This window comes from Athene cunicularia (genome assembly GCF_003259725.1).
Source record: "Athene cunicularia isolate RWA chromosome 9 unlocalized genomic scaffold, athCun1 chr9_part1, whole genome shotgun sequence".
In the NCBI taxonomy this organism is placed as follows: domain Eukaryota; kingdom Metazoa; phylum Chordata; class Aves; order Strigiformes; family Strigidae; genus Athene; species Athene cunicularia.
This window is the reverse complement of record NW_020799110.1, coordinates 19,689,696-19,711,808: the sequence shown is the minus strand read 5'-3', so window position 1 is coordinate 19,711,808 and position 22,113 is coordinate 19,689,696. Positions and strand designations below refer to the sequence as shown.

At 40.5% G+C, this 22,113-nt stretch overlaps 1 protein-coding gene across 3 annotated transcripts; it reads right to left on the bottom strand.

Annotated features, from left to right (window-relative positions):
• Positions 1-361: 361 nt before the first annotated feature.
• On the bottom strand, positions 362-19,710 carry SERPINE2 (serpin family E member 2). Of its 3 annotated transcripts, none has more exons than XM_026855167.1 (10): positions 19,634-19,710; positions 10,499-10,773; positions 9,171-9,290; positions 7,779-8,006; positions 6,531-6,728; positions 3,818-4,016; positions 3,568-3,668; positions 2,500-2,586; positions 1,870-1,953; positions 362-1,043 (listed from the first exon to the last, which is right to left on the bottom strand). In XM_026855167.1, the coding sequence occupies exons 2-10, from the start codon at positions 10,752-10,754 to the stop codon at positions 1,006-1,008; spliced, it is 1,311 nt and encodes a 436-aa protein (XP_026710968.1). In that variant the 5' UTR covers positions 10,755-10,773; positions 19,634-19,710; the 3' UTR covers positions 362-1,005. The 3 variants fall into 3 exon arrangements, with proteins under 3 accessions (XP_026710968.1, XP_026710969.1, XP_026710970.1); XM_026855168.1 differs by lacking the exon at positions 19,634-19,710 and adding an exon at positions 11,328-11,413; XM_026855169.1 differs by lacking the exons at positions 9,171-9,290; positions 19,634-19,710 and having other exon boundaries at positions 671-1,043; positions 10,499-10,766.
• Between the last annotated feature and the right edge of the window lie 2,403 nt (positions 19,711-22,113).

Sequence of the window (22,113 nt, the reverse complement as noted above, 5' to 3'; positions counted from 1 at the left end):
TGAAGTTTTTCACTCTAGAGTCCTGCAAGGGGCTGAAGACATGCAAATGTGCATATAACCAACACCATAAGGAGCAGGAGGAAAGGCCCCAAAGGTGCATTGAGATGTCTTCACATGGCAGTTTTAGCAGAAATTCAGGCATAGCAAATACAAAGAGTTTGCCCAGAACCTATCAATAATTCATCCACATCAGAATAACCTCAGCAGAAGAGGTAATCAGCACCAGGCAGTAAACAAAAAACCCACACACCAAAATCTCAAAACCACCCTTCTTGCACCTCCCTTAGAAAAGAGTCTCAAACAAGTACTTCACAGGGCTCTGGACCCAAACATCCATCAGCATATCCATCATCCACAACACTGACTGTTCATAATGCATTTTATTTTTCCTTTGTACAAAAACAAATATAAAATTTAAATCCAATAGAAAGTGTATACTAGCAATGACAAGTTTACATTACAGTAAGACAGGACAATGTGATGTGTATCTAACACCACATTAGTTTTAAAACTCAGTGATACATGCACTATATAAAATAAAAATTGCTAGAACTTTTAATCTATTTCTACCAAGAATATCCATGTACCAAGATACTCAAGAACCAAAAGTAATCTTGATAGGTGTTATCTACAAAATTAGACCTTTTCCACACACAAGAAGAAACCAACATTAATAGAAATGTTTATCATTCTTTGTTAAAATCCTCTCATGAAAGTCATACACAAAATTCTTAGTAGATACAGAAAAAGCTCAGAAGTTTGTTAGCATAGGTAACCATTCAGTAGTTTAGAGAATCTTTTAAAGACATTTTGAAGAGATACTGTAGTTTTCAATCTGTTATTTTTTCTCCACAAAGCCAGAACTATATTGACTCCTGTTTCAAAACCTAGTCAGTGGTTAAAACTAGCTCTTGAGTGAAGTCAAAGAGTAGTGTACAAAATATTTAACAGGACAGAGATGTGTCACATGAGTCTGTTTATTTCTTGTAGAAGTCTTTCCCACATTCAAGGTTTGTTTATTTGTCCCATAAACAAGATTGTACCTAAGGGATGAAATGAAAACAAGGATTACCATAGTCTGTAAATAGAATTAAAACTTTTCCATGAAAGAACAGTCTACAGAGCACAGATGAACCACCTTGTTAGTGTCTTGTCTAGCCTCCCCCAAGCTCATGAGCCCAGGGAAACATACGCTTAGATAGGTGGCCAACTCATATTTCTAGACACACACAGTTCTGTTGATGCTCTGTGAAGCACTGGAATGGGGACTGCTGCCAGGAGCTTACTCTTCCCCTGATGCTCACAGCTGCATCTTGTTCCCTACTAACTACTATATCTATCATCCACATGTCACTGCAAGAAGCAGATGAGATTCAAAGTAACTGGAGCAGCTCCGCTCTAGACAAGTCAACCCATACTGCAAGGAAACCACAATCATTATGTTTTAACACTCACTTCAGTTCACAGCAGGCTGGAGCAACGCTCTAGATCCCTGAAGCCCGTATTCTAGCCTTTGCCCTAGCACTATTTTACTGTCCATCAGAAAGCCGTGTCCTATTCACTAATTCATTATCGGTAACAGAGTTATTCCCTCTCCACTCAGGGGCACTATGAGTATTAAAGACTGCTCTTTTGGACCCATGAATCTGCCATGCTTGTTTCTGTTAACTTGACAGCCAATACTCATTTTTCATATTCCAAGTTATATTCCAAATAAAATAATGTAATATTAAAGGCATAAAGACATTTAGAGGGTTTGGGGTTTTTTTAAAGCAATAGTTATTTATTAGCTCCAGACTACTTTTGTCTCTATTCCATAACCAATATTCAACTTCTAAGCAAAAAAAAGTACATACAAATGCTGCTTACCAGTAGGATTGTGCCGGATGAAAAATACAAATGGCCTGTCTACTATGAACCAAGGAGGGGATGACCTGGCTATTAAAATTGCAGCTTGCAAGAAAGATAAGGCTTAAAGTTAGACAAAGCAAGTATCACAACACATTAAATACTCTATCAAAGTGAAGTTTCCTAGTGTATACTAGAAGCTTGTACAGGTAGAGATAAATGCCTAAAACCTACCAACCTGGACATTCAAAGTCACGCAGGTCACATTCTATTCTTACAGGAACCATTAAAGAGACAACACAAGACCCACAGAAAGCTGAAAGTCTTGGGTTGTCACCCAAAGTATGTAGTAGCTTAGTCATCTTTGCCACCTGGATAGCCAGGAACATTACATTGGTGGCCAAAGTGTTAGCTCTTAGAAGACACTTATCTAGAAGTAAGCCTGTTTATATTTTAGAGTATAACAATGGTCTGATCAATACTGGCAAGTTGGGATTTTCCTGAGAAATTACATAAAATCCATCAGCTGATCTGACCTGAAGTCAAGAGCAAGTTCCCACAATGGTCTCAAAGTAGGCTATCTTTGCTTAGTGTTATAGCCTTCTAATACAGTTTTCCCCAAGTCTGACAGTTATCAGTACAGTTGCTTACTTGTTGCTGCAGAAGCTTTGGTTCCATCTTCACTAACTTCAATTTTTGTCTTCTGCAGAACATGAGATACATGAAGACCTTCTGTTCCTGAAAAACCCAAGAACAACAACATTTTCAGTCCTGAAGTACCTTGTAGCTAGCAGCTATGCTAGCATGGCTAAGAACAAAGGCTGCTACATTCCTGCTGAAATCCTGAAGTTACAGCAAAGAACACTGGTGGTAATATTTTTGAATTCAGTCACTACGTTAGTAATTACAGGAAATAGGGAATACCCTCTCTTACTCTTCCATCTTCCCCATTTACTAGGTCCTTCTTATTTGATGGTTTAAGTTAGAAGTGTTCGCTTGCATTTTTAGTATTAAACAAGTGACTAAAAATATGCTATCTGAATTTAATTTACACTCCCCATTTATCTGTGTCAGGGGGGGGGAAAAAAGCACTTAGCAAGGCACCTGCTTTCAGTGAAACACAGGAATTTGTTTTCAAATTAAGCCAGCACAAGGCAGGCTTTTTTTGTTAGATCTCTCTGTAGAAGCTAATCAAGAATTTAATGGAAGCATAGAACAGAAATAAGATTATGTTTAAGAGCCACAAGTTCAAAAACGTCTACACCTCATTTTCATATACTAATATTTACAGCTCTGGTTTGGTCCAGTCCCTTGAACTGGGAATTTAATCCTTGAGCTTTCCTACAGCTCAAGTCATTAAACACATACTTCAGCGAAAACAGTTAAATACTGCAGTTGCAGGATTTGTTACAGTCAAGGTATGGTATCGTTAGAAGTCCTGCCACAGATTTTCGACAACGCTTGAGACCCTCAGGTTGTAATATCACATCTTAAGAACCTGAGCAACGTGATTTACTGCAAGACAAGGTGGGGGAAAAGCCACTACAGCATTCAATAGAAGCAAGCAGCCATGCTTGGCTGATTACAAAATAGAACTTAGCTCCAATGTCATGGTAACGTTTATCCAAGGCAAAAAGACAACTGTATTGGCAAAACAGCACTTCATTCAGTGCCAGAAACTATGAACGAGGATCATCATGGACTCAAAAAATAACTTACTTGTTATTTTTGCAAAGTTTGCCTTTGACTGGTCAAACATATCTGTAATACCAAGTGCTTTCAGAGGGTCATTTAAGTCTGTTTCTGCTACTGCTGTAAACCTAGTTGGAACAAGAAAAAAAAAAAAAAGAATGCATCAGTATTGTGCAGGAGTTGCCTTAAGCACTCCTTCTCCTGTACCAGAGGAGATATATGTACATGACCCCTGAAACAGACCCCAAATGAGAAATAGGATTATATTAGTACTTACTTGGGTAAAATAACCTGCACCCTTTTTGCTACCATAGTCGTCATCCAGCTTCCTATTGTTTTTGTGCTGATATGGGGAATGATAGCGGAGAGCGGTGTTGTGCTTTCGGTAGGCAGAGCAATCAACATGCTTATCATTTCACCGTGGTATGGCAACTCAATGATATTATACCACAGCTCATTTGGAGTACTTGTAGTGCCTAAAAACATAAGCAAAGCTAATGAGCCATAATTCTTACAGCCTTAAATCTCTATTCTACCTTTAGAGACCTACTGCTATAGGAGTCTGCTAGGAAAGCTTTGACCACATCCTAAAACTGATTCTAAAAAGGTCACAGACTGCCTGTCTTCCTGCTAGGCAACCCTTCAAAAGTGGCCTAGGCTCTGTACAGATGCTAGTTTGACAAAAAGCACAGACAGGATGACACCATAAAGCAAATACTCATTTGAGCTTGATATGCATCCTGTTTCCCAGACAAACCTCATCAGTCCAGAGTGGCAAGCCAGCTATGTTAGAAGTCACCAGGTCTGTGAATCAGCTATCTACTTCAGATCTCAGCTGTACCAGCACCAACTGAGCCCTTAGAAACAAAAGGCAAGAAAAAGCAGCAGACTATCTTTCCAAACTGAAGAGATTTGTAGACAAGCTCTTTTTCCTTCAAGAGTTATTGGAAGAGCTCCTGTTTGAAGTAGTCTGCTGCATTTACTTAATTTTCTTGCTTAATAAGGATCTCATTAGGAAGCAGTCTTAAGTCCTTCAAGGAGCAGAGAGCAGCCACTTTGAGGCAGTGCAGGAGGGCAATTAGACAAGGAGTGTAATAGCAATGCCTACATGAGTTACAGCAAGTGCTAGGAAGGCTGGCTGTCTTCGAGCAATCCTCTCCTCCTCCAAGTTCCCTTTGGTTCCTGCAGGATTTCTGGCATGTGACTGGAAAGTAAATGCTCTTTATAGCAGTTTCAAGTGAAAACTTGTCAGTTTAACTACAGACAGAGTTTCTGGGAAAGTTTTTGGATAGCAATAAGATCTTATTAGCCTTCCCCTTTCTTCATGTACATCTGCACTTGTCAGCCCAAGCTGAAAATTGACATCTTCCTTAGAAATTTAATCTTGTTGCCAGGGCCATGCAACCTGCCTTGACTGAGCTCCTATTGTTAGAAAACTGGTAGTACTGCACTTATTTTGCAGTAATTTTGTCAAGCTTGGCAGTTTGATTATTTCCTTTTATTATGACAGTGGTTCTCAAACTAGGGCCTACAGATCAAAATACCGGTTGCATAAAGTCAGCTACAGGACAATAACAAAAGTTAAACTGTCCAACAGTGACGTACTACTTTCCTGATCTGCTACATGCTACTATCATTACTACTGAGGCATATCAAACAGCAGGGGAGTTCACCTTTACACTCAACTGATGAGATTTAAGATGCTTAAGAAATGTAAAGATCCCTTTACAAGCATAAATAAGATAGAAGCCCTGTGTTAGGATATCCAGAGATACCCAAGCTAAAACAAGTCTTAACTTGTCAGTATTCCTCTTGTTCCTTTCTAGTCTCCATAGTTTTTCTAGCTTAAACATAGACCAACATAATGGAGTTTTTAACCAGCGTCAGAATCAAAAGTGAAAATCCTTTAAGATAAGTCTTGCTAAAGCCTGCCTTAACAGTGAACTTCTTTCAAACTCTACTGATAAGTAGCATACACTGCAGTAGGCTTCCCCACCTCCTGCAACTCACACTTGCAGCAGTTCTCAAAGTATTACATTAAATCTTCTCTAATACATGGGATTAGACTAGAAAGTTACGGCTGTTTAACACGATGCTAGCAGTATTAGTTGAGCACTACTGACAGTAAAACTAGGCATTTAAAGGCACAGTGGGTCTTGGTTTTTTGATTTATAGCAAGCTGTATTCTCAGGCCTATTTCTCAGACTATTTAGCACACATGGAAGTTAGTTCTAGGCAGCACTGCTCTCTTCTTCAAAGGATGCAACATAAGACATTCTTTTACCAAAGCTTCAGTTTAACTCTGACCAATTAAATCCCCACAGAGCTGCAATGCTGAAGCTCTCAAGTACATACTGGTATGGAGCTGGTTGTCAGCTTCAAGAGTCTCAGACAGAAGTCTAGCTAAACCTGCTGAACTTCTTTTCACTTGTGACTCAATTTGAATTTGAAGAGCAGCTTCACACCTTGGGAGATGTAGCCAACATACTAACCCTGTACTCCTCTGCCTCCCGCAGGGCTGGGGACTATGCAAGCTCCATTTATTTATTATACAATAACATATAGATCGATTCTACTCCAATCTTTCCTTCATATACAGCTCATTGCAAGACAAACCTCAGGGTTCTGTTTTCATTAGCAGTTTTCCTTTATTCTCACCCCTTAAAAAAAATAAGCATTGCAGTAAGAAGAAATCCTTAAGTAACATGCAAAGTTCTCAGTTTGGGTACTTCAGATTATCCTTTTTAAGCACAACAGGATAAGGCAAGTACTCTATCAGAGTAATAGTTACTTGAGGTTCAATAAATACTTTGCACAGCAAGCTCATCCACACCTCAGCAAGGTAAGATGCTTCTGTAACACAAAGCCTCCTACATCAGCTACAATGAGCAACACCATTAAACACCACACACAGCAAACTTGTTTCAGTTTCAAGGAAACAAGCAAATTTTACAGTAATTATGGGTGGTAGTGGGATTTACTGAGCTTACCACAGCGGAAGATAGATAATTGGGACAGCATAGGAACTTGGTAGGTCTTCCCATCAGCTCCATAAAATGGACGTTTCTTTGTATTTTCAGGTCGAAACCGTGATTTCCATAAGCCCTTAAAATACACAGCATTCACTAGAACCAGTCTGGTCAAACTGCCATCAATATAATCTGGAACTATAACCTGATCGATCATACCTAGAAGAAATAAAGAAAGTCTGAGTATTTGCTGTCATAATGCTGGGCAACTGCTCATTAAGAACCTGATGCACATTACTTTAGGCCTCTTGATCTGCAAGTGTCAGCTCCCCATGGGGCAATACATTTGAGGTTCATAAAGCCAATGGTATTCTTTGCCAAAAAGTAAGCAAGCCTTTGGAATAATTAGAAAGCAAACATGTCTTGCTAATCAATAGACTGATGTTACAACAAGGCCTTACCCTTGGCAGCATGTGAGCAGATCTAAGACTATGTTAGAGTGGCAAGTTTCAGCTGAAGCACTTCTCCATCACACTGTTTGCAACATTGCTATGCAAAACTGGTGATGTGGTAGAGAAAGAATCTGACAGCCTTATTTCACAAATACCACATCCAACATCATTAACACACTCCTCACATCCAGGAGGCACTGATACCAAACACAGAGTTTACCTAGACTAGAAATATGTTGCAAAACATGATCTCTGGCTTTAGCATATATAAACTTGACAACTAGATGTCAAGAGTCTTGAATCATAAGGAGTTCTGTCAATGCAGGATTAAAAATCCTCCACTAAACATGACTCCTAAGAATGTGGCGATACCTTGCAAGAGTTTAGAGCAGTAAAAACAGAAGCTGAACTGCTCTACAGCTTTCCACAAGTCTGGTTTAGAGTCAAACTTCTGAGTTACTTGAAAGCATCTTTTATGTTTGAGAAAGCATAGCTCCAAGGGAACACTGCTCGGATTTCTCAGCAGTTGTATGAAGGCAAAGAACAGTAGAGATTCCCCATATCCAACAGACAGATGGACACACACACTATATGCATCCTTTAAGGCCACCAGACAGACACACCTGCTGGGGCAGTGAGACTGCTGATTTCTGGTCCACCAGCTCTAAAACATCACACTAATGACAGCTTAAAACCAGTTTTCAGCTGTGAGGCAGAGCTTTGTCTACCTCCTCATCTTTCCCCAGTATCTCCATGCAAACCAGAGAGGTCTCAGACACCACCATGCCATGGGCAAAAAAACCCCACCAATACTCACCCCTTGTTTCGTTTTTCACCCACTGGTTGATGGAATCACATGCTGCATTTGGGTCCTCAAAGTCCACGCTCTTGACACTGCACTGAAACACCTCTTTGTTCCTTGTAACAAAAGGCACTTCCATTTTAAAGCCACTCTTTGCAAACACTGCATTAGCAATTGTAACAATGTCTTTATTCTTTTTTGAGACTATGAGCCTGTTTATCTTCTTTAAGGCTTTACCAACTCCTAGTTGAAAAGAACAGCAAGTTTAATTTAGAATAAGATGATGAACAGTTACTTTATATGCAACTATTAACAACATGAAAGGTCAGACATTAACTGCTAGACTAGAAAGGAGACCAAAGCAGGCAGTCTGAGACATCTTCCAAAATACCTATTTCTGACCTCTCATCTGAAGAGCGTTACTGTTTCCCAGAAAAACCGATGACCTTCACTCTGATGCCTGCTACCCCTCTAGCTGTCTGCTCAGTAATATACACAGTGCTGGGGATAATCAGATTCAGCTCTTAAGTGTGGAGCTACTGACCATGCTCTTCTGCAGAACAGACTGTTCCAAAATGTATTTCATATCACAGAAGTCCAGGCCACCTGTCAGTTCTGTGACAGTGACAAAGAAAGTTATGGGCTTAGTCTGCTCAGAGCCAACAGGTCTACAGGATTATGCAGGCAGTCTTGAACCTCTGAATGCAAAAGTTTTCTCACCATCCTTCCTTTCCATTTACTGGAGGATACAGAAATTCTAACAGCTTTCTTTAGTAAGGTTCAAGTCAAGTTTTTTAGTCTCCTTAAAGACTAGGTCCTGGCCTAAATCAGATACAATCAGGAGTCAACCCCTTAACACATGAAGTTGCCTTTAAAAAAAAGAAAAAGGGGAAAGCAGTAGGTTCCAGTGCTTACAGTTAAGAAGACCCTCAGGACCTGAAAGCAGCTCGTGTTAAGTGCTTGCTAGCTCCTTCACTGTACATGAGAGAAGGCATATGGCAGCACAGAAGAACTGCTATGTTCACCATACCCAGTTCTCCTTGTTGTTATGGCTTATGAATGAGTGCTTGTCTGCACAGGGAAGCTACTGTCAGGCAAGAAACTGTGTTCAACCATGATACTGAACAGGATCCTTGGGTGGCTGTTTTTTTACAGCAGTTATTAATGGGTTCCCTCTGTTTCCCAGTACAATTTAGGCAGAAACATTTCCACACTGCTTCCTTATGTAGACAAACTTGATATAAGAAGGGAATAAATTAGTTCAGTTATTCTCTTAGCTGCATATAAGAAAAAGCCTCAGATGGCTTTGCTGTTTCATGTATCATGAATACTTTAGCAATACCATTTGTATGAATTTCTACATGTTCACTCTCCAATATTACGGGCAAATTCTTTTGGAGAACATACCATAACAGAGGTTCTCAAACTGTATTCTGTGGACCACTGGTGGTCCACGGAGCACTTGCTGGTGGTCCGGGGAGAGCTGGCTGGTCTCATGATGCTGGCTCTCCTCTTTGCTTCCAGCTGCTAAATTGCATTAAAAGACAGCTAAAGATAAATTAAATACTTTCCAACTGTTACCTTTCCAAAGAAGCAGTTGCTGTAGTTGCCAAAGGACTGTAAGGCAATCATGAATAAGAGCAGAAGAGATCTGTGCAAAGAGATAGGTAGCATCCCATAACAAGTCTCTGTAACAAGGTACTGGCTACCTTCTAAGGAGAGTTTGAGAACCTCTGTGTCTCAGTTAGGATTAGAAAGTCTGCAGGCCAAATCATACCAAGTGATACAATGTTTCAAAATTTTTTGCAAAGACTTATATTTTGAGTATTCCAATGTTCCTAAAGTTGATTATCTCATAAGGAGATTTCAAGCTACAACATTTAGATCTTAAGCTGAAAAAATAATTTTGCTGAACTTTAAACCCAGAACCAAAACAGCAAAGCAAATGAAGACAGGATAACACGTTATACGGCAATACTGCTCAAGATTTAAATGTGCACTTACCTCTTGGAGTGTTTCCTATTCCTGGAAGGAAGGCAGAATGCTGGCACTAAGACGTTAAGTCTTGCTGGCAAACACTCACAAAAATACTCAGCATGCAAAGTAAAGCAGCAAGAACCTTCAGCCTACACCCTCTTGAGGGGCAGACATTGGCAGAGGAATATAAACACAGATGCATGCAGTGTCAGGCACAGAGACAAGCAGAATCAGCTGTTTCAAGAAGAGGGCACTACAAGAACTACAGATTGAAGGATCCTGACAGCAGAAACACAAATGAACAAAGCTGAAGAGCATCAAACTGGAAGTATCAATTGTATGATTAGAGTTTGTATTGTTTTCAATGTAGATATGAGAAATATTCTGTTGACCTGTTATCTAAGAAGTGGCACATTAAGGGCTGTTCAGTACAACCTGAAATGGGGTACCTGCAGCCTTCCTGCACAGTACTAGCACTGGACTGCCCTCCACACTATTCTGGGAAACCAATTTCGCAAGGACAAAGGCAGTTCTAGCCAGGGCCCTGAAGTCATTAACAAAGTTGCTTATAAGCCAGTCCAAGTATACATACATGTCCATACTCAATTTGCCAATTAACTTCAAGTGTGTCCATTTTGTGCTTTGGTAAACAGAGTTAATTGGCATATGATGCAATCTATCACACTTCAAAAGCCATCTCAAAACAGCATTAAAGATTCTGACAAAACACACCCAACACCACCTAAGGAATCACTGACCATTTACACTGTATCTCATCATAGTTGTCAGCTGCTTCTTTGTCTTGCCATCAGCACCCAGCTGCAACACCCCCAGGACAGATGCAATCCCATGAGGAGAAACAACAACGTTGTCCTGAGGCTTAGCTTTCACTATCTGATTGAAGACCTGGATTCCAACATCAGAGCTAAGTTCCTCCAGAGGATAAAAACTGAACTGGGAACATACAGATGTTAAAGTCCCAAGAACAAACAGAAGTGTGAAGTGCCAGTTCATGATTTCTGGTTGGAGATACCTGTAAGAGAATAAGGGAGGAAAGTTAAGTCAGCTTTCACAAGTACAGCACTTCTATTTTCAACTTCAATTCTTATTTACCCAAAGAGCAGGCGAGTCTGGGTGAGAGAGACACTTGCCTGTTACTGCTACCAGTATTTTACGTCTAGGAGTTTCCAGAAGCAGAGATAACCATAAAATAGCTGGGTATCAGTGGCTATATAGCAGGACAAAAGCCACCAAGTTGGGAGACTACCTCCCACCACACACAGGTCCAGTTAGTTTTCTGTTTCAGTTAAATGGAGCATTCTATTTAAACTGCCCTTTAGGATAACTTAGGGCCAAGAACCTTTGTGGTATGGTCCTCGCCCACCAAGATGTGATGCACTGTACATTTTATGATCATTTTCTGCCATGAACAGAAGCATGTATACATGTGCAAACAGAGCTTCTGTTGTGTGGATTTACACCTGCCTATAATAATAAGAGCTGCATAACTGGCATTTGCCATTATGGGAATATAGAGGAAGACTTTTACAAGGTAAAATGCAAGGTTAAGATTGGATTTTAACTTCTACTTTTCCACTTAAGAAAATACAGCAGCTAACTAGTACAGAAGGAAGTTCACGTTCAAAATGGGCCAATCTTCATCTGCAGTTCTAACACCTAACAGGATTCAGTATCATAACAACCATGACCTCCTACAGAACTGAGGCATAAGCAACAGCAACAGTTTGTTCAGGACCTCTCAGCAACACATTAGAGAACCAAGCCCAAATCTTAAATACTGGGTACTGTAAGTGCTAGGCTGTATTTCCTCCTCATGGACATACGTATGAAATCCTTTGTTAGGGCAGACAGCTACTTAAGAGGAATAGTCATGCAGTAATCTCCATTTCATGAAAACAGGCTCCCTGCTCACCTTTGAGAAGTTCAAATCACAACATTTTTATTTTAAGACATTTCAGTTGCATGGTTCAGGAGTCCTGACTTCCATTTTCAGACCAAGAGGCAAGCCTGTTCCTCCTGCGCTAACTTTGGTGCTCCAAGAACACAGTTGGGTGTTAGTCTCTCAAACACACTGAGGAGTCAATTAGCTCCCTAGTTCATCCAAGGCTGATCAGGCTGCCGAAGGTATACAACTGATTGAAGTGTAATTTGCATACCACATGCAAAAAACCAAAACCCAGGTGTCTCCTCCCCTTGAGCCCTCTGCTCAGCATTGCACACTTGCTCTTCTGGCTCCAGCAGCCCCCGAGCTGGAGGCCCGCCGAGACACGGCGCTGAGGCAGGGAGCGCCTTTCGGCTGAGGCGTTATTCACAGCCACCTCCCACACACCCGAAAGGGCGTACTGCACCCAGGAGCTCTGCCATTGCACAGCCTACCTACGCTGCAAGTTCAAACCATGCTGGAGCACTTGATTACCAGAAAACCAGCTGGTGTTTGTACAGATTCATTTAATCATCTTTTAATAGCATGTACTTTAACTGTGCTAAAACACTTGAAAGTAACAAATACAGCATTTCCACTTTCTATACCATTTCAGGGGACAGAATTGGCTGTGTCAAAGTTTGCCATTACAGCACAGAATAAGCCAAATACAGAACATGAAATAACACAGGAGGTGAGACATCTTTCTCCCCCCAACCCAACTGTTAGTATAGCTGTGACCAGAGGAACCTGTCAGACTAATTTAAGTTATGCAAGAAAAAGTGAAAATGCTGTCCTACAAAGCAGATTAACAGCCCGCCCCCTAATTAAGTCTTTCCCATCAAACTACTAATCCCCCAAGCAGTCACTGAAGTACCATTCCTTCCAAAAAGCTCCATACCAGCCATCACCTGGCACTACTCAAGTTTAGCCTGAAAACTAGACTGGATTTGGCTGGCTGCAGCTGAGACCTGCAGGAGGAAAACCCCAATGCCATCTGACTTGCTTGGAGCAGGTTACACGAGTCACTTTCTACATTTGTCCTGCAGCCCACACCACTGGCTACAGCAGGAAGCAGTCATGGGGAGGACCAGCAGCCTGACAGGGAAAGTCAACCTGTTACTTTTTTTTTAAATTAAAAGTGGTAAAGAATATTCTTAACTGGTCTTTGATACTAACACAAGCCAACCACCCAAAAAAATCTCTAGTTTTGTTCTTGGGAGAAGGCTTCCCTCTCTCCCAGGCAGCAGCTCTACACCAACAGCAGTGCTGCCTTGCAAGGAGGCAAGTGTAGCTTGCCACTCAAAGAGAAGCAAGGTTTTGGGTTTAAGTGGTTTGGTGACCATCTCTTCTCCCTACCCAGAGACTCAAAGGGCAGTTTAAGCAAAAACTCTTAATCCCAATATTAATCAGACTCTTACCTTTACCTAGTACCTTGGCAAAAAAAAAAAAACCAAAACAAAACAACAACCAACCACCAAACAAGCAAACACAAACCCCCATAACTATTAGAGATTCTTAATAGATGCTCTTACAAGCAAGCAAATAGTTAATGTTGGTGCAATACAGCCTGTCCCATATAGTGATGGAGACCAGGGATAGTGACAGACAACACAATCATAGAGCACAATCTCAGCTGTAATTTGAAAACCCCACTTTGGATCAAGGCAGCTTTACTTGATTCAGGTGGCAAATCAGAAGAGGTTGGGCTATTTTGAGCATATCTACCCTTTACATATTACATTGCCAGAAGTATATCATGAGGACAAAGACAGGAGCCACAGTTTTTTGAAACCAAATAAAACAATGTTTCATTGTCATTTATGTACTGCATCTGCACAAGTCTAACTGAAGTCAGACGTCTCTCTTCTTTGCCTTTACCACAATATATTTCTACTCGGCTAGTGACAGCCCCTGTCAGACTCAGGGTGACAGCTACCAACAGCCTTGTATTTTCACTGTGACATGTGGTGAAGCCTTGTCAAAACAACCCAACTGCTCCCAAGGCCACTGCTGCAGGGTTTTGGTTTTGCCTTTTTTGTCTCAGAGAAAACCTGTCACCTCCTGCACCTAGTTTCCCCAGATGTCTCTATGCTTACCTAACCTCTCCCTCCTCCTACACCATTAAGGCAGGTTGGTCTTCATTTTAGAGCACTATCTCTAGCAGATACCAACTCAGTAAGTAAAACAAAGTTGTGCAGTGCTCCGAGCACAGAAGAGTAAAACCGCTTTTCAGCATTAGTTACAGAGCAGTCACTTCTTGGCCCTGCCATGCCCATTGTGTAGCTTAACCAGCTAACCGAGAAGCTAATTTCATCTTTGAGCAGAAGTGGCATTCATGTTATTAATGCTTCTGGCATGGTTTTCAGTATATTCAACTTCTAGGCAGTTCAGTAACAAGAAGTATATTTGCATATCCTGAAAGAAACAGCTTAAGTACAGTGCAAGGAGAAAAAAATCCAAAAGGATGTAGGATGTGTAGGATGGAAAACAGTTGACCTGCAATACAGAATACCAACAAGCTTTCAACAAGCTTTCATAATGCTGAAGCTAGAAACTTAGTGATAATTAAATGTGAATCTAATGCTTCAGAAAGCCAAACAAAAATACAAGATAGGCATTTCTTTGCCTATGACCTTTATATTTTTACAAAGTTAACTGAGAAGGAGGAAGGTGTATAGGGAAATTCATTTACATAAATGTGGGCTTTTGAAAGATGCTGGACTAAAAAAAATATCCCTATTCAAGGTAGGCTGCCTACTTCTTAGATTGAAAACTTAAAGGAAGGACAACATCCCACAACTTAAACTTCTAAACAGACAACAGAAATACTAACAGTGACCCAAAGAAATGCATCTAGAAAGTAATAAAAACAAAAAAAAAGAACAAATTATGTTATGTGAATTCAGTTCTTAATCCTAATAAAGTTTCTGAACAAAACATGTAAGTGTCATGCACCCAGCTGTATGAGGGATGCCTTGCCTACCACAAGCATACAGAGAACTCCATTACCTGCCTTACAGAACAGCACCATAGCCAGTCCTGTACACCATGCTAAATTAGTTGTTACTACCTGTATCTAACTGCAGAGCCTAGTTTAAGCCACTGCATGCTTTTAGACAAGTAGTCCAGTCAGGCACAGAGCTCTAGGGAAGGCAGGAAAGGAACACTGCAGCAAGCCGTATCTGCACTGTTTTGTTTTCTCTCATGACAGATGATGAAATGTCTTTAGGCTACCAATCTCAGCCTCTAGCCAGTGTTGCAAACACTAACCCTCATGCATACTAGGCAGCATTACTCAACTCTCACTAGGCTCAGCTATTCAGATCACCCACATAATGCATAGTTTAAGTTTCTGGCTGAATTTATTATGGATGTATTTAATGTCCACAAAGAGGACATGATACTTTTGGCCTGCATTTGCAGAATGCTTGCTACAATACAGACTGTTTGATATGGGTCTAGAAAAGCATTTGTTGGAACAGGAAAAAGTTACACCTTCAACCCCAGGCAAAAAAAGCTGCTGAGCATTGAGATCCTCCTACAGGGAAGAACTAGATTAGGAAGGACTTTGTTTTCAGAGAGCCAGACTGAGCTGCTGCACTCTTCCCAAGAGTAAGAGTAAGAGAAGATAGTTTGGTTCAAGATCAGAGGCAAAAACATGAGCTGAAAAAACACCCAGATTTAAAATTAACAGTGTTCTTCAGGCTCTCTGGGACAGGTAAGTGAATTGAGGAAGAAATAGTGAACTGTACATAGACTTTCAGCTATCTGTATGAACTGCATGTATGTTAGCATCCTGACTTCAACAGCAATAAGGTATAACCCAAAAGGCTCATTCTTGCAGCTGCAAGGTGGATTCTGCAGTTCCTTTAAAGACGTATCAAGCATAAGGGAATTTAGACACCAGACTTTACTTTTATGACTAAACGTAACCAAAACAGCAGCAAGCACAGCTAAAACAGAGTAAAACTAAAAAGCAGAGTCTTACAGCATTGCTGATCTCACTGTATTGAGCCTAAAAAAGCTCAGGGCCCCTGAGCCCACATGGCAGGCACTGGGCAGCCTGTGGGCCCAGAGAAACTCAGCCTGGGACAAACATTCAGCAACTTCTCCAAGTTTGAGATGTTGATGTTTCCTCGTCAGTGCCATCTGTGCTACTAATTTAGAAGTCTTATTTCAGCTGACTTGTGAGCTCAAAGAAAGTAGTTTCACTTCAGGCATTTAACTAACTCTCTCCAGCAGGACTGAATAAATATTCAACCCAACTTGTTAATAGTCATTTAAGGAGCTGGCTGAGCACACAGCAATTGTTTCTCCAAAGCAATGAGACCACTCTGGTTCCAATAGGAAGGTCACATGCTGGGTCTTGCTTTTCAGATGATGCACACTTGGCAACATACTGACATACTTAAGCCTGTTGGTAGGCTTCTCTTCTCCCTCTCAGGGTGTTAGCAATTCCCCTTTTACCTAAGCCTTTTATATCCTAAAGCCTTCAGCTTCAGTATCCTCTCCTACCATGATGCTTGGCCTGTTTTCAGGTTCAGAGCAGCAGGATCTACAGTCTGAATACAGGTGAGTTCAGAAGTGGCTTCTTCCACACAACAGAACTGAAATGTTTCCTCTTCCTCCACATTTTCTGGTACATCCTGAATGTTGGCCCCTCCCTTTCACCTAACAACTCTTCCAGTGCTTCCTACTTTGAAGAAGCAAGGAAAAATCCCAGACATCCCCACAAGCCACACTGTATCAACATATCAGATCACAGGAAAAATGAATACAACAAAATAGATATTACTCAATACCTGGAAACTTTAGTATATGCAGAGTATTACTAAGAAAGGATAATTGCTAGCTTTTAAACACCTTTAAACAGCTCAGTACTGGCATTGCTCTGAAAAGGAGTAAATGACTGTCAACAAGTCTGTGTAACAGTACACTGTGTAACTTGTACACAGACATAAACTGCAAGTTTTTTTAAAAAACATTTTGTATGTTAAAATAGTAGTCTGACTTCAGGCACTACAGTCAACACTGCACACAACTACAAAAAGCATGGTACTGTGTCTGAGGCTTTCCTCTCAACCTTAATCCTTTCTCTGCTATTTCCAATTCTCTCCATTTGATAGTGCATTTGTGTTTGTTTCAAGATGGACCATCTCCACCTGGAACACCTCCCTTTGTCCAACCAGCCTCCCCTGCCAAGGGGGAATTTCCCAGCAGAGCTTGTATAACTGGCTGGCCCCAAATAGGAACCACCTCTTTGTCCAAGCACAGCTCCCACACGAGCAGAAAGTTAGAGTTTAGCACTTTTTTTATGAAGAGTCCTGATGAACACTTCCTGGGAGTTTCTTTAGCATGAAGGCCAGAGACAAGCTCCTTTTAAAGCCTTCTGTAGCCTCATAACTAGTGCCTCCAATTCATAAGCCAGACTGATTTTCTCACCAGTACCTGTCTTCTACAGCATTTCATGGTAGTTCACTGCATGATGTGGAATTGGTCTTCATAAAGTTGACCAGAGACAGCTTTTGATCTCACCACTCCATTGTAACCATACTACGATTACACAAGCACTATGCAGTTTCAAGAACACAGGTACACATTTATGTATCATTTGCTTTTACTTCCATTCCTCATTTATACATAATCAAGAAAGCCCACATTAGCTCTGCTTCATGAAGCAAATACAGTTTGCTGATATCACAGCCCAGGGGCCTTAGAGACAATTATGGGACTTTACCATTCCACCACCATTTCCAAATTTTATCTCATTACAGCAGGCTCAATAACTATTGTTAAAGTTTCTATGTGTTACTTACTCCTGTACTTAAAGAACAGTTTCTACAGCCATGTCTAAGATCTATCAAGTCTTACAGTATCAGGAAGATTAAAGAGAATTATGTTTTTAATTTACTGGTGTCCCTTTATTAAAGAAGTGGTTTTGTTGATTTTAAGTTCTTTATGCAATGTGGCTATTTTAACATAATGGAGAAACAGCATGGGACAGTCAGCCCATCATGACTAATGCTGCAGAACCAGTTTCCCAAAAAGACAAAGAACAGGTGTTTCTCAACATGTCAGTGAGGCTATAGGCTATACCCTCTCACTCTGGATTCACCCCAGTAGAGGGAACAATGGTTCAATGACTAAAGCATTTGCCTAAAATTTAGCAGCAGACCCATAGCCCAGGCTCCCATTTTAAGTTTTTGTGGAAGAAAAGCCTTATGGAACCACAATGTTCACATTAGCAATGCTCACTATGCAAGCACAGGTTCATTGAGAGCCAAAGGCAAACCTACAGGATTGTAAGCTCCCATTAATAAGGTACAGGGTATTAACTCTTTAGTAATGGGCTGCTTGAGTACAGATTTAGGAAGTAACTCCATGAGGTCTGGACTAACAATGGCTGGTGTCTTCTGTACCTTAGCATCACCTTCACCTTAACTCCCACTTCTGCTTCAGTGTTTGATCTGCTGCTCTTCCTTGAAGAATATTAAAGGAAACCCAATACCCTCATTCATTTTCACCTGTTGCAGGACTCATCTGATACCTGTACTCACACCTCTACACCCTTGTAGGAGCAAGTTTCAGTTTGCTCTATCTCCAAGTAAATTTTAATCTGCTGGCCAGTAACACATGCTCTATCTCCTGCACATACCAGGCTGAGAGAGCAGAAATAGCCTTAAGATGACTCCATGGCCCCTCTGAGACTGTGTGAAGAACTGTATTTGGACCAGACTAAACATCAAGAACTTCCCAGTACACATCCTTCTTCAGAAGGTTCAAGATACTAGTATCTTTAACACTCAAACCTAGAAAGCCGTCAAGGAAAGAAGAAAATCTTTGTAAAAAATAACAAAAGCTAAAGTCATAGAATTGAGACCTCAAAGCAATAGTGAAAACTTCAGTATACAAGGGAAGTGAGTTGCTGCAGAGTAGAAGATAGATGATGCCTTCAAGATGCCTTCAGATTCCACATCTTCTAGGTTTAGTTTTACTCTACAAAAGAAATACTTGTATTTCCTACTAAACAACACCCTGTAAAGTCTTGTTTCTGTCATTCTATACCCTATGGTTCAATGTAGGTTTACAGCACAACTGAAAATGGTGGGGTTTTATGTTGCAATAACATTTTTACACTCCTGAGAACCCAAGAGAGATGGCAGGACATATCAGCCACATGATATCTCACCAAAGCCTATGCATGTTTTGGTTAGAGATGCCCAATTAGTAACAAGAGACAGGGTCTCAAATCCTCCAAGTCGCCTTTAAGAAATCCCCACTTAAAATAATGCATGTAATTAAGTATTACTAAATTTTAACATTACCATAGCCTTACCTCTTGTAAGAGGAAGATAACAGTGTTGGCAGTTCTGTAAAGTTAGAGTCGTATTTGATACACTCATTTCACCATAAAAATAAATTGGAACAACTCCAGTATTCTCTGTTTATAATAAGAACTTGTACTTACACAAACTCATTGATATCCAAGACCTGTAACTTAAAGCATTTGTATCTAGGGAATGCTACCATCTCACAAAATACACTTGGAGAGATCAGGAACACTGATCCAACCATTTACTTCACTTATAGTTGGAGATCTGCAGAGTGATAGGCCAACTAATCTTTATTTATTAATCATATTGTATAACATTAATAATCCTATTTGCAAGTGAATTCAGAAACCCTGTTGTCATCTGAAATATTATATATATACACAAATGTAACTCAACTTTAATCCTTGGCTACATCCTTTATTTAATATTAAATGTGAAAATAGCATATTGATTTTCTGTCTCTAGGACAGCAGCACTGAAACAGACTTAAGCTCACAGAAACATCAGATACTAGTTTTCTAGTGGCCTCTTTTTAGCCATTTCAGAACTACTTAAAGGTTACCCACAAAGGATAGGGATATTTTTTCCTTTACGGCATATTTACTTAGATTTACCTTCCCTCCTGCCCCAGCTTCAGAAGCAGAACCGGTCAATCACAAAAGCATCAGAAGTCACAAATGCTGTGAGGATACAGGAATCACACCCTGTAAGAAACAGGAATGAAGCATTGTGCTGGGAACCCTAACAGTATAGCCATGTCCTCGGTCACCTGCAGGAAGACTTACATTAACCACTTAATAGGAGAATTAACATCTATTTAGAAGACCTGTATTTAAGAAAACATGCTCTTTTGATTAATCTGACCTCACCTCCGATTAATCCCACTGGTTTTCCTACAGGTTTCTGGAAAGGCAAGACCTAAATTTCCATAGAAAAAAAGGGGACAACTGAGTATGAACTATGCACCAGAATCCTGCAAGAGCAGGTCATGACCTAGTATATTAAACCATCTGATTCAGTTCAGATTGAAAGTTTGTAGGCTGAGTTGTGAGCTGCGTTGGCTGAGAAGCCTCCACACAGTCCACTGCTATTTCTGTAACACAGATGACAAACCTCAGCAGAGGAAGTAAGCAATTAGCTGGGAAAGCAGCCTCTTAAACTGAGCTGCCAGAGCAGCTGGAGGCCTCAAGCTTGTTTTATTCCTGAGAAAGCTACATGAACTACTCCTTTTGAAGAGGAAGGTATATAGCAAGATGAAGACATATAGCTAACAAACCCACCAACTTCTATGGAGGATTTCTTAGACTGCTTAAGGATGTAAAGTAAGATAACAGAATGGAAGATGAAAAGTTAAGAGGTATGTTCAGTTCTCCTTTTGTTTTTCTACCTGCAACAGGTCAGAGCCAAGAGACTGCTCCTCTCCTGTTAAAATCAAGAAACCTCAGAAACCACTCACAACCTTTGGCCAACAGCAGCTTGCGGTTGAGACCAGATGACACAAACATCTCAGAAGCAGTGAGGACCATCACTAAATACCACAGCATGCCCTTCTGCAGGAATAGGCATTTAAAGATCAAGTTGTTAAATAAGAAAAGCATTTAAGAAGAAAACAAAGCTTGGTCAAAGCTACATAGCTGATGAACATGAATTCATACCATCTGCACATCGACTAAACTAAGAGAGCTAAGACGTACCAACATTTCTCAGTATTGCTGCTGAAGACCCCAGTGTGAATTACAACTGCAGCTTACAGTCTGTTGGCAACTGATCTCTCTCACAAAGAGTTACTACCTGCATGCTGAGGCCACTATATAGACACAGTCTTGAGTAGAGGTCTGCGTTCAGAACTCTGGTAATCAGTCTTGATGCTTTCCATAATTGCTCTCAGGATTCCAAGATACCAAAAAGAACTTCAAGCCACTGTTTCTAAAGCCCAGGAAGAGAACAGGAGGCTGCCTGAAGCACATGGTTTGCATCATGTTGCCGAATATGGTCAGCAAAACTGAGATTTCCACCACAGGGAAATCAATCTACAAGATGAATATGCTTTCATACTTAAACCACTCTGTGGCATATTTATCAGATCACAGCATGAGTCACCTCCTGATTTCAGCCTGGAAATATAAGCAAAAGCATCTTTCTGGCTATTAAAGGTGAAGACCAGACCACAGACAAGATACAGTAGCTGCCAAAAAACTCATGTGTTTCCACAGACACTGCTCAACACGAGGTGCTAAAGAATAAATAAAGCATTTCAGTTAGCACTTAAGTGTATTTCAAGGCCATGACAAATAACTCAAGAAAGTTCTAGCTCACACTAGCATTCCCACTAAAATTGCCCCATCCTCTTCCTGTCCATAATCACTGGCTCCAACTTCAGCAGTGACCTCCTCTGTGCTTGTAGAAGTATTAATGTAGTTTAGTAGTGAATTACATTCTAGTACTAAAGATGAGACAGGAAAAAGCAGAACACAGGACAGCTTTTTTCCACAGCATGCCAGCCTAAACATCTGTGTAGCTACAGCTATAGAATGCCAACACCTTTATTTTCATCTCTTTCTGGTCTTCTCCCACCCCAGCATTTTAACCATCACAGAGGAGACTTACCAGAACACATACATGGTCGCACATATTCAGCTTTCTCATATTTTTACACACAGAATCATCTAGGTTGGAAAATACCTTGAAGATCATTCAGTCCAACCATTAATGTAACACTAACAGTTCCCAACTATACTGTATCACTCAGCGCTGTGTCAACCCGACAAACCCCTCCAGGGATGGGACTCTACCACCTCTCTGGGCAGCCCATTCCAACACCTAACAATCCATTCTGTAAAGATATGCTTCCTAATATCCAGTCTAAACCTTCCCTGGCACAATTTGAGGCCATCATCTCTTGTCCTATTTACTTTAGCTATTTACTTTAAGAAAAAAAATTGTATTTTCATAGTTCTCTAATTTACAGTTAGTTTTTAATTCCTATGTAGGCAATTGGCTACTCCATGCTACCTGCTCTCCAAAGCTAGAGAGGCAATTCTTTGTATCACTCTCTGCTTATTCAGAAGTTGTTTATGTTAGTATAGGTGCACTG

What these genes read in the sequence shown, in the direction of transcription:
- SERPINE2 (XM_026855167.1), bottom strand. Translation starts at nt 10,754, where the DNA reads ATGAACTGGCACTTCACACTTCTGTTTGTTCTTGGGACTTTAACATCT. An exon ending in GGTGAAAAACGAAACAAGGG is followed by an intron (nt 6,729 to 7,778) that starts GTGAGTATTGGT and finishes TATTTCTTCTAG; the next exon opens with GTATGATCGATCAGGTTATA. An exon ending in AAACTTTGCAAAAATAACAA is followed by an intron (nt 2,587 to 3,567) that starts GTAAGTTATTTT and finishes TGGGTTTTTCAG; the next exon opens with GAACAGAAGGTCTTCATGTA.